This window comes from Mesoplodon mirus (genome assembly GCF_964341445.2).
Source record: "Mesoplodon mirus genome assembly, chromosome: 15".
Classification (NCBI taxonomy): domain Eukaryota; kingdom Metazoa; phylum Chordata; class Mammalia; order Artiodactyla; family Ziphiidae; genus Mesoplodon; species Mesoplodon mirus.
In genome coordinates, this window is record NC_138991.1 from 67,641,497 (window position 1) to 67,654,011 (window position 12,515).

A 12,515-nucleotide genomic window follows, 5' to 3' on the forward strand; every position below is an offset into this window, starting at 1 on the left:
ATGGGACCGGCCTCCTCGGACGCAGGACACGACTGGACAGCACTTGGTCCACAGCATGACCCAGAGCCCCAGCCTCCTGCTCCCGTTCTCCATCGGGACCCCAGCAGTGCTGGGCAGGGACCCTCTGCCTACTCCGTGCAGCCTCTCTCTGCCTCTTGAGCTTAGAAACATCGTCTTTCGGCAAATAACACTTGAAGCTGTTTCCTGGGGCCTGGGAGCAGCAGCTCAGACTCCACTGTGCTCTGTGCAGAGTCCCGCTCCGCGGCTGGGCGCTGCGTTTCTCACCAGCCCGCAGGAGATGCTCTTGCTGCTGCTGACCTTGCGCTCTGTGCAGGAGCCCTGCAGAGGGCGGGCATCGGCGGAAGGGCCCATATCTGTGTGCAGGTGGCCAGGGGTTACTGTTCCCTCTTCCCATTAGAGGGACCGAGAAACCTCAACCTTCCATAGGGTTTTCCTCTTGAGTGGAGGTACGGCGCCTTGATACTGGGATGCGGTTTAAGTGCAGCCTGAGAGCTGCGGCTTGTCATCGCCATGGCGCAGCCGGAGGGCAGGAGATGGGGGACCCGCTGGGCAGGGCATGTAGATGCAGAGAGAGGAGAGGTTTACCTGGAGTCTATGGCCTCCCCGCAGCTTCGAGTTCTCTGGATCTGCCCTTCTCTGTCTTTCTGGAAGCTTTGAGGCTGTGGAGGGACCCAGTGCCCAGGACGTTCAGCCTCCGGCTTCTTCCTCTCCTGGCCAGTTTGGAGAGCTCACAGCCTCTCCACAGTCTGTGCTCCTTTCCAAGGACCCAGAACCACTCAGAGCCACACTTTTCCTCCAGCTGGAGAATCCGTGTGAAGATCCACAAGCAAGGGCCAGCCCTGCCCTCCTCCCCTGTTCACCCACAGAGGGTGAGAACCTCGGCGGGTGGGGGGTCAGGATGGTGGCCGTAGGGAGAGGGCGCTGGAGGGGCAGCTGCGCCCCACTCGTTTGCTGGAGAGTCTGCAGAAGGCGGTCTCAGGGCTGCAGGCTGATGCAAACCCGCCCTCTGACCCGGGGGTGAAGACCCGGGGCGCCCAGAGTGGGGACAGCTGTGTAAACAGCAGGGTGGGGTATTTATAGCCCTGCTGAGCACCCTGAGCCTGAGCCGGCCTGAGGGCTGCAGCCAGTCCTGCCGCCATGGGCTCTGTCACTTGTTCTGTTCACTGAGTTTTCTGGACCTTCTGTCCTCAGGGTTGCATTAGGCTCTGCAAGACTCAGTTTCCTCACCTGCTGCCCTGATCCTCTGGGTGGTTCTCTCCATCCCAGTTTTCAAGAAGAAATGCTGGGTTCCAGATCTGGGGGAGGGGAGAGCTAACACGACCCTGCAAGGGGGCCTGCTGACCCCAGGAGGCCACTTCCCCTGGGTTCCTGAGCTCTGGGATGAGGTGGGACACGCACAGCTGGGCTTTGGAGTCAGATCTGGGCTTGAGTCCCAGCTCGCTGCTTTACTCCATCAGTGAAATGGGCGAAACTCCGGGGGTAGCGCGGAGTGAGAAGGTGCAGGATGGCTGCGAGCACACGGGCAGGGGCACAATTCTGATGCTGCTGAAGCAAACCTGCCTGTCTGCAGACCCTCATCTGAAGGGGGTCCTCCCCTCCTCAGAGGGTGGCAGCTCCACCTCTCCGCTGGGCCTGGGACCCTATGTGGGACGAGGGTGCACATGGGAGAAAGCATGTTAGTCTTAGGGTGAAGCTGGGACATGGGGCACCGAAGGAAATCCATTCTTGGGGTCAGAAAGCCTTGGGCTTTCCAAGCCCTGGTCATGGGGAGGTGGAAAGGGACAGGGAGACAGAGAGACAGAGAGAGAGAGAGAGAGGGAGGGAGAGAGCAAGAGAGGACGAGGGCACAGCTCTGTAATGGAAACTTGGCTCCCAGCCTCACACTCTCTCCTTCCTTAGTGCGTGTGCTTGAGTCTCAAGTTGAGAACCTCTTCCCCTCCAGCAGGCACCCCGCGCTATCTCCACGGCCCACCCCTGCCGCCCTGCTCGGAGCTGGTGACATGTGACATGTGAGCCCGCTGCCTCCCTCATCACCGCCCCCACCCCCTCCCTGAGTAATTAGACCAGCTCGCCACTTCCAGGGCCTGGCAGGCGGAGCCAGGCACGCGGTGGATGGGGGCCAAGGGCTTTTATTGACATTGCTCAAGTGTAGCGTCGAGGAGCAGCCCCTGCTGAGCCAAGAAGTCCAGGGAAGCGGGGGGTGATGAGGGGAGAGCAGCGGGCGCCTCCCCCAATCCCCTCTGCCTTCCCCACTTCCCACCCACTCCTCCCTAAATCCAAGACTGTAACCCTCCATGTTGTGACCAAGGGGCCAGCTGAGTCTCTGAGAAATCCACGCTCAGCTGAGCATCCTGCATCCAGTGGGGTTTCAGGACCGTTTTCTTTTGTGTGTGTGATGCTTTCACGGGGTGATACTCCTGACTTGCCACTGTTCCTAATAGTTTCCGGGGGAAGTAGGTCCAGTGAGACTGTCTCCGCCCCTCATCTAGTATAAGGTGCAGGCTGCATTGTGGATCTGTCTTGCTATAGCTGAGTAATATGGCCAGATGGATTTCATCCTCTGCAGGGATCTACCAAGAATGTGGCTTTTGGGGTCACTAGACCTGGTCAGATCCTGGTCAAATTCCCATTCTGCTCCGCTTTGCTTGCTGTGTGACCTTGGGCAAGTCTTTTAACCTCTTTTGTGCTTCGGTTTCCTTATTTGCAAGTAGAGTTAATAGTTCAAAATAAGATGTTAAGATGAAACATGGCGAAAAGTGGCAAGTTCTTCGCATAATAGACACTCAATAAATGGCTGTCATGATGATTATTAACTGGCAGTGGATGTGGCCATGGGTGGGTTCCGAGTTCAGGCAGATCACTTCTACTCTGACTTATTTACTCCAGAGGTAAGTTGACCTGAGAAGCAACTGCCCTTTCCTACCTTACCAGCAGTTTTGCTTTTTTCTTTCGACTTTTTTTTGTCTGCGTTGGGTCTTCATTGCTTTGGGCGGGATTTCTCTAGTTGCGGTGAGCGGGGGCTACTCTTCGTTGTGGTGTGCAGGCTTCTCATTGCGGTGGCTTCTGTTGCGGAGCACCAGCTTTAGGCGCATGGGTCTCAGTACTTGTGGCATGCAGGCTCAGTAGTTGTGGCTCACGGTCTTTAGAGCACAGGCTCAGTAGTTGTGGCGCACGGGCTTAGTTGCTCTGCAGCATGTGGGATCTTCCTGGACCAGGGCTTGAACCTGTGTCCCTTGCATTGGCAGGTGGATTCTTAACCACTGCGCCACCAGGGAAGTCCCTCACCAGCAGTTTTGTGAGGACAAAGAGAATGGGGTGTAATATCGTCACACTGTTCTCAGTGGGAAGTAAGTGAACGCAGTGCTCTGGTTTCATCATCCTCATTTTCTCAGACTCTGGTCTCCACATCTGTATCAGTGGTCAGTGGTCATATATAATTTTTTGAGATAAAAGTTTGTAGGTTTTGGAATCCAGAGGCGCTGCCTTAATAGCCTCTAATTCCTGAAGCTATTGAATCATCATGTAAAAAAATCCTCTAATTTTCTGCTACAATAGCTGGCTTTATTTTGATATCTCTTAATTGGTATCAGCTTTTCTCTCGGAATTACAGAACCATGGAAATTTGGCCTAAGCAGGAACTTTGCAAGTCACTGGAAGGGATGCTTTTGCTTCTTTGCAGATTTTTGGAATCTTCCTGGAAGGCAGCTATGCTCACCACTATACAAACAACGCACATTGGAATCTTCCTGAATGTTAGGATTGCAGCACCACAGAGCACTTTTCTTTAACCCACATTACAAGAAGAGCAGAACGGCCAATCTGTTGGTCTTGTGTAGGCTGGAAGATGCCATCAGCATCCTGCCCGCATCACTTTGTCCTCATGTCTTCAGTGCACATGGGCATCGTCCAACTTTCAGCACCTGTGTCTCATTATCTAAGGCCTTTTACTGGGTACCAGAGCCCACTTTGGTTGGAAGTGCCAGGGAATTAATGTCCCCTGGGAACAGCCTACATTCAACCCATGGCAGACCAAGAGCAGGTAGATAAATACCCCAGCTCCCTCACCCCTTGGGTGTCTGAGTTGCATGTCTACCCTGGCCCCCAGAGATTTCCAGAGGGGTCAAGTGCTAGTTCACCCATTTTAGCAATGGACTTGAAACACACCTCCATTGGCTGGCTCCCTGGCCCTGTCCCACCACGGGTGCTTCCTGAGATCACCCCCCATGTAAACCACCTGTGCTCAAATCCTTGTCTTCAGGGGCTACTTCTGTGGAAACCCAGCCTGAGACAAACGGGGTGTCCTTCTCCACACTCTTAGACCCTTTATGATAATATGGTGTAATATTCACATTTTAGGTCTGCCTGTTGAATTTTAAGGCAACTGACCTTATTCCTTCTTTATGAGTTTTTTGCAGTTTTTTTCTCTGCTTGTCACTGTTCTTAATCCTAAGAATTAACCATTCAGGTGAACAAGACTACACAAATGCCTTGCTTTGACCTTGAAATATCTTTGGGATTGTCCTCACAATTATGGCTATATATATATCTGGCCATCATGTAGGTTTCTGTATTTCAGAGTCTTAAGTTATTGTTTATTCTAGTTGGGCCCCACGTTGTATATTTTTTTGAGAATAAACCTAGGGGCTGTCCTAGCTAATGTGTAAAAGTTGTAATTAGCTACTTGATAATTTTCCATGTGGATCAGGTTCCATCTGACTGAGGAAGACCTCAGTTTGTGAGCTGTGGATGTTACTGTGTGTCCTGTTGGCTTTAGGTGAGACGCCTACAAGCATTGTGATTTCCAGAAACTTCCATGAGTTTTACTTTATCCATCCACAAAGTGGGAATGGTTACTCTGACACATACTTACTGAGTACCTACTCTGAGCCAGCAGTGATTAGGTATCAGAGAGAGAGCAGTGGACAAAGAGACAGTGCCCAGGCTCCCTCTTTCTTTCCTGAGCATTGTCAGGAGGTTCCAATTATATAATGAAAGTGACATCATTTAGGAAACTAAAATCCCCATGGAAATAGAGGAAAGGGCATGATGACCTTCAGCTCTTCATGGACCATTTCAGAACACTGTGCTGGTGTGGCTTGGTGGGGCACACCCTCTGGCCTTTTGTGAAGGTCACTGGGCCCATGAATTAGAACCTTGTCTTGTTCTTAGATCCATTTTCTGACCACAGCAACTCTAGACACTCGAGAGGTAGCCAAAGCCTCATGTCACATCTTTCTTGAGTTCCAAGCCACTAGAAAGAGCCATCTGTGCTTGCTGTTTCCACATCCCAGTGACCCTGTGAGGTCCCGCTCTGTTGTGTCTTTGCATTTGTCTTACGTGATTTGTCCATGGCAGTCAAGGCCATCGGCCACTTTTTCCTTTTTGAAATTCTCTTTCTGCTTACCTTCTGTGACACCACTTCCCTTGCTCTTTTCCTCCCTTTCATGATCTTTTGCTGAATGCTTTGACTCTACCTGCCCTTTGAAGGAATGTTGAGTTTCCCATGGTTTCTTCTTCCATTCCCTTCTCTTTAGGAAACTGCATCCGTACACATGCCATACTCTTCCCTATTTACTTATGATTCTCCTGATGTTCTGTGTAGCTTAGCTGTCTGCCCTGCGGTATCTGCACCCACATTGCCTGGGCAGCACACTGCCCTGTGGATGGTCCACAGACACTTCAGATCCAACACGTCTGAAGCAAAGCCACCATATTCTCCCCCGACGGCCCCTTCTGTCTCTGTTCTTTCTCCTGGCACTTCCATCCCCATGGTCATCTCAGCCGGAGACCTCAGCCCTAGTCACGCATTCAGTGATCGACTTTCCCCTTGTTCATGCTCTCATCTCGTGTTTACTGAAATCTTGTTATGTGGGTTCACTGGCCCAGGCTCTGGGCCTGTTGTTGTGGTGTCTTAGCCTGGGTGACCCCGAGAAGCAGATCCTGAGCAGGTGTTCAGTGGCAGGTGGTGTATTTGGGAGGTGGTGCAGGGAAGTACTGGTCAAGGAGTAGATGCTGGTGGGTGGGGTGCCAGTCACCCTGACTTAGTGGACCCAACCGTGCCCTTTTTTCCCAAGTCCACGTTCAGTGAGATCACATTGGTAGCTCGAGATTGGATATGATGGGAATGTTTACACCATGGAAGTTGTCCAGTGGATACAAAACCAGGACTTTTTCACCTGGAGAATTGGTTGTTCCACATTTCTCAGCATGTTATTGGGTGCAAGGAATTAAGACAGGGAAGGACAGGGGCCAATAAAGTGTGTTTTATCAGGAAAGTCACCTTGTAGACACCTGGAGAGTCATCCCAGTGGAGAAAACTGGATTTCAGGGTAGAACACACACTTCAGAGTCATCCCACTGGAGCGTGAGGTGTTTATACACGGCCCGCTCCCAGCCATTGGCTGAGGGCTGCCGCTGTGGGACCCAGTAGGATCCAGGAGCCGAGGAAGCCCTTGGGAGCTAGGGGCAGGATGGTGAGCGACGGTGGTGGGAGGTCTAAGGGGTGTCGGCCGGACTGAGTGCTGATGGCTGAAGGCGCTGGGCACCCAGCCTGGGGAAAGGTGACACCCAGCTGTTAGTGATGCGTGGCTGTGACCTCTTTCTCCCCAGACCTTGACTTCATGGACCTCATCGGGCAAGACAGACAGTGGACCGTGGGGAGGAAGTTAATGCAGGTGAATGACTCGCTGACTTCAGAAGATGCAGGGCCGCGGAGCAGCAAGAACTGCACTGAACCAGGTAAGACGGTGGATGCGCTGGGGGCTTCGTGCTGCAGGCTGGGCTGCCGTTCTCTCTGGTGGAAGCCCAGGATGAGCCGGATGCTGTGTTTTTCCTTTGAGTTCTAATCCAGAGAGACTGAGGATATTTAGGGGCAGGTGTCTAAGACCCTCAAAGGCAAGATCCCAGGGGACAATTCAAGTGTGTTTCTGCCTCTGTTTTCTCTCCCTCGGACAGTGGGGGAGAAGGTGAGTCAAAATACCGTTATCAAATGTGGATGCTGGTGCTACCCAGGGGGACACTGAGTCAGGAGCAGGATGGGTGAGGACGTTCTGTGGCGTCTTCGCTTTGATGCCTGGAATCCTCTCTGGCTGGTTGTTAATCGGAGCCTTGTTTCTGTCACAGTAAAGGCACAGGTGTTGAACCAGATTCTTAACTGTGATGTTGAGCTCCTTGGAAGAAGTGAATGTTTGTTTATCAGCTATTATGTTTGATAGCTATTGTGCCTTTCCTCAGAACATTTTATGTCTGATGTTTCTGAACTTAAAGGGAAAACTAACATAGGGGGATGAAGAGGACTTGGAATGATGAGGACTCAGCTCAGGAAACGGCAGGTACCCTCCGGACGGCTGAGGTCCTGCTCATTTAGACCAGGGGTCAGCAACCTTGTCCTGGGAAGGGCCGGACAGCAATATTTTAGGCTTTGCAGACTCGTTACTGTGTCTATAGTATATTTTAAAAGATTTTTATAATCCTTTAAAAATTTTAAAACCATTCTTAGCTCGCGAGCTGTGGGATGTACCAGGCCTGTGGCCACTTTGTCAACCCTGACATGGAGTTCTCAGACCTTGGGGGGTCTTCCTTCCCTGCCTGGCGGGGTCTTGGGTCTCAGGTGTGTGGTGAGCTTGACCACACAGTGATCCCAGATGCAAAGGCCAGCCTCGTTTTGAGTGTCATCTTAGAAGGACATACACCATCTTCATTGCAGCCCAGAGAACCTTAGTCCTCGGAGTACGGAAGGTGAAATTGTGTGTCTGCGCTTTTTTGGGAAGGTAGATAGAGGTTCCCTTTCCCACAGCTGGAAGAACTAAAAATAGATTACCCCCTCCCGGCCAAAAAACAACCTACAACCCTACATGATCTATATGCCTTAAGCTAGAGAATTTAAGGGTTCCTGTGGCTGTTTTTAATGCTTGGAAGGAATACTCTTGGAAGTGAGTGAAGCATGTGGCAGCTGCGTGAGCTAGAAATGAAAACTGGGGACGGAGGTTTCAAGTGCCCCACTGTGCAGACAGAGCCACGTGTCTTCTGAGAGCTGGGCATGCAGGGGCCTGGCCTGAAGGGCAGGTCATTGCTGTGCCGGGAACCCTGTTTGCTGATCTGGTCTTACAGCCGAAGATTTGTCAACATCTCTGCCACTAGTAGGCAGGCGGTGACTGGGATGTCAGAGACAGGAGATTCAATACTAGGGGGCCCAGCCGTTGCCTTGGGTGTACTTTTGTATGGGAAAGAATGGAGTCAGACAGATACGGTGCCCTGCTTGCGGGATTGGGGTCCAGCACTGCGCAGGGCCAGTGGTGATGGAGGGCTTCTGTTTCCTGTAGCTGGGATTGTGTGCTGGGGTGGTGGAGCTGTCTCTCTGTGAGTGGTGCTGTTTACTGTTTCAAGACATGCCCAGGGTGACAGGTGTAAGAGAATAAAGCACGTGAAAGCCATGGCAGGAGAGGAATGACTCAGCCCACAAGTAGAACAGAAGATGTCCAGGTTTCTAAAGAGAGCTCGAGCCCAGCACCTGCTGGTGTGGGCAGGGAGGGCACAGGGCAAGGAGGAGAGGAGAGTCTCCAGGAGGACAGTGGCGGCGGGCGAACGAGAGTTCCCCGTGCTGCCGCATAAGGCAGTTCCCAGAAGGACAAGGACGTGGGAGGAGCGTCCTTGCTTTCCTCACCTGTGGACCACGACCACGGGCACTGGGCTTGATTCCTGGGGTCCTTGACTGCAAACCAGATTGTACAGGGAAGATGATCATGCCTGAAACAAGGGTCCTGTTCAAATCCTAGTACATCCAGGGCCTGCCTGGAGCCTCTGTCCTGCATGAAGCCTCCTATGACCGTTCTGTTTTCTGAATGTTTTTGGTAGAAAATATCTCTAACTACGCTGTCCTATCGATATGGACATTCAGCGGCCCCTTAAGTTCAAATTAATTTAAATGAAATACAATTAAAAATTCAGATTCTCCGTTGCCCTAGCCACACATCAAATAGCCGGTGGCTGTGTGTGGTTCCTGGACAGCACAGAACATAGAACATTTCCGCCATCGCAGAAAGGTCCATTGGACAGGCTGGTCTAGAATGTCCATTTGTCTTTGAATGTTTCTCCTGTCTTTCCTGCTCCGTTGCAAACATCTTGAGGACATGCAGTGGACATGTAAATCCGAGAGCCCGTCTCTTACCTGGGTCTTGGGGTTGCACTCACGTGGGTTTGAATCTTGGCTGAGAAGCTGAGGGCAAGAGAGTCAGACTCTCTGAGCCTTTGTATGCTTCTCTGTGAGATAGAGATGATCATTCCGACCTTTCGCGGCTGCTGTGAGGGTTGGGAGTGATGTCATCAGGCGTGTGTACCCAGCTTGGTGCTGCGGATGGAGGGTCCACAGTGGGACCTCACTCCCGAATTTCCCACTGTCTGCTGGGGGCACCCGTCCCTCCATCATACGAGCATCAAGGAACTGAATACATTCTCCAGCCCCTCCTCTCGGGGATGGGCAGATGTGGCCTGTCTGGGTCAGTCCTCAGGCGGCCGAGGCCCGAGCAGTGGCCCGCTGGGTGGAGAGGCTCAAGCACCATCTTGTAACAGAAGATCTCCCCGTGTTGTTGAGCCCAGTGCCTCTGAGGAGCCCTCTGTTTCTATAAGAATGTCATCAGGTCATTGGGACTTCCCCGGTGGTCCAGTGGTTAAGACTCTGCCTTCCAGTGCAGGGGGTGCGGGTTTGATCCCTGGTTGGGGGAGCTAAGATCCCACATGCCTCGCGATGAGGCCAAAAAAAAAAAGAAAAAAACAAAAAAGAACGTCATCAAAACATTGTCACCCTGTTGCCTCGGTGCTCTTTCCAGAAAGCTGTCAGAAGTCTGCTTCTTACCCTTGACTGAACAGATCTTTTATGAAGGAAGTTGAGAGCACTCAGAAGATCCTGATTTTGAGTTGAGACGGAACGGTATTCATCTTCTCTACCCCTAACCCACTGGAGGATGAGGGGACCAAGCTGGTGTGAGCCAAGGCCAAGCCACAAAACGGTGCCCAGTTGCCCTGAAGAGGCCGGAGCACCCTGTCCGTGGTGGGTGTTACCCGTACTGGGACGACGTGGGGTTCTGCTCCCAGAGTCTCCTGTGGGGGGCTGGGAGGCGAACCATCGGGACGGCCTCTTTCCTGTTTGTGACGGTGTTGCCGAGCGGGGCGCGCTCACAGGGGTGGTGTCAGGGCTCTGTCTGTGCCGAAAGCTGAGCATTTACACGGGAACCCGAGCGTTTGGGGGCCAGGCTGGCCGTGGGAGCAACAGTGTCAGGGTCACAGATGGGAGTTAATTGGGCTCTGGTTGTAAAGTGTGCCTAGTGCTGCTCTGACGTCACAGGGCTTCTCAGGCTGTGTTCTCGGAACCCCTGGCTGGAGATGCCGTGGGTGTGAGTGAGGTTGATTCGGAGGCTGGCGATGGGGTGGCCTGTGTTCTGGTCCTGAGAACGGTTGGGGGATGGGGCTGGCTTGCTTTGCAGACGTTCATTTCCTCACCTGGGAAACGGACCTGGGACTACTTTATCCCATCTGTCTCTTCCGTTGCACAACTGCAGTCGTTTCAAGCGTTTTCAAGAATAGGAATTCACAAAATCGTCCACCCCCGAGACGCCCAGCTGCACTTCCCTTAGTACATTACTTCTCTGCGTTCCCCCTCCGTTTTCCTCTCGCTGTCCATCTCCCTCCCCCTCCCCCTTCCCCTCCATCTCCTTCTCCCCGCTCTTCTCCCTCTCCCTCCCCATCTCCCTCTCCCTCCCTTTGATAACCAGGAGCCCTGCGGGGCAGGGGCATTATTCAGTGGAAGCTTTGTCTTTGGTGCGTGTGGCAACCTTGAGATGGCTCACTCTTCATGTGACAGCTGCCACTTTAAAGACATGTTGGCTGAGTAATATTCCATTTGCATATATGTGCCACAGCTTCTTTATCCATTCGTCTATCGATGGACACTTAGGTTGCTTCCATGTCCTGGCTATTGTAAATAGAGCTGCAGTGAACACTGTGGTACATGACTCTTTTTGAATCATGTTTTTCTCAGGGTATATGCCCAGTAGTGGGATTGCTGGGTCATATGGTAGTTCTATTTTTAGTTTTTTAAGGAACACCCATTACTGTTCTCCATAGTGGCTGTATCAGTTTACATTCCCACCAACAGTGCAAGAGGGTTCCATTACTCAGCCATAAAAAGAAACAAAATTGAGTTATTTGTAGTGAGGTGGATGGACCTAGAGTCTGTCATACAGAGTGAAGTAAGTCAGAAAGAGAAAAACAAATACCGTATGCTAACACATATATATGGAATTAAAAAAAAATAAATGGTTCTGAAGAACTTAGGGGCAGGACAGGAATAAAGACACAGATGTAGAGAATGGACTTGAGGACACGGGGAGGGGGAAGGGTAAGCTAGGACAAAGTGAGAGAGTAGCATTGACGTGTATATACACTACCAAATGTAAATAGATAACTAGTGGGAAGCAGCCGCATAGCACAGGGAGATCAGCTCGGTGCTTTGTGACCACCTAGAGGGGTGGGATAGGGAGGCTGGGAGGGAGATGCAAGAGGGAGGAGATATGAGGACATATGTATATGTATAACTGATTCACTTTGTTTATAAAGCATAAGCTAACACACCATTGTAAAGCAATTATACTCCAATAAAGATGTTTTTTTTAAAAAAAAGACATGTTGGGTTGTTTTGGATTCTTTTTTATAAAATGGCATTTTTCCCTTGCTCCTCCAAGACATGGTTTTGGTGAAAATTTGTAAGTTTTTCCTCTAGATCCGTACGAAAAAGACTGAGTTCCAGGCTCTAAGCTTTCTGCCATCGTTCCAGCCCTCTGTGAATTTTTAAGGTTGTTTTCTTAGCCTGACACTGCGATTTCATCTCAAGCCTGGAAACATTGTCTTCTGGCAAATAACATTTGAAACTGTTTACTCAGATGACCTATTATGAGAAATTCAACTTTGAATAAATTCGATCCGTGGAAAATTAAGTTAGCTAAATGTAATATTGAGGGTGGTACACAACTGTAGCAGAGATGGATTCTTGGGAATATTTATTGGTACACTTTGCAGAATTTTCTTTCTACACTTTTCAGTCTGTTTCCAGAAAAAAAGCTATCATCTTTTGGTTTTTAGTTCTTTGATATTTTAAGGAAATGAGCTTTTCCTCAGAGTGCCTCTTTCAAAGAAACTTGGGAAGAAGGAGACTATTTAAAATGATAGCCTTTGGTGTGGGCTTCACTCTGAGATCACTGTATTTTCTTTTTCTTTCTTTCTTTCTTTTTTTAAAAAGTTTATTGGAGTATAGTTGATTTATAACCTTATGTTAGTTTCAGGTGTACAGCAAAGTGATTCACTTATACATATACATATATTCATTCTTTTTCAGATTCTTTTCTCATATAGGTTATCACAGAATATTGAGTATAGTTCCCTGTGCTATAGAGTAGATCCTTTTTGGTTATCTATTTTATATTTAGTAGTGTGTTTATGTTAAA

The 12,515-nt window shown here is 50.5% G+C and overlaps 1 protein-coding gene across 1 annotated transcript in view; it reads left to right on the plus strand.

The window, feature by feature from the left end:
• SLC24A3 (solute carrier family 24 member 3) overlaps window positions 1–12,515 on the plus strand; it is a gene marked incomplete at its 5' end in the record, with an annotated part of 470,984 nt that overhangs the window by 62,819 nt on the left and 395,650 nt on the right. The window contains one exon of the mRNA XM_082644790.1: window positions 6,631–6,759. Coding sequence (XP_082500916.1) covers window positions 6,631–6,759 — 129 coding nt within the window. The remainder of the gene's footprint in view (window positions 1–6,630; window positions 6,760–12,515) is intronic.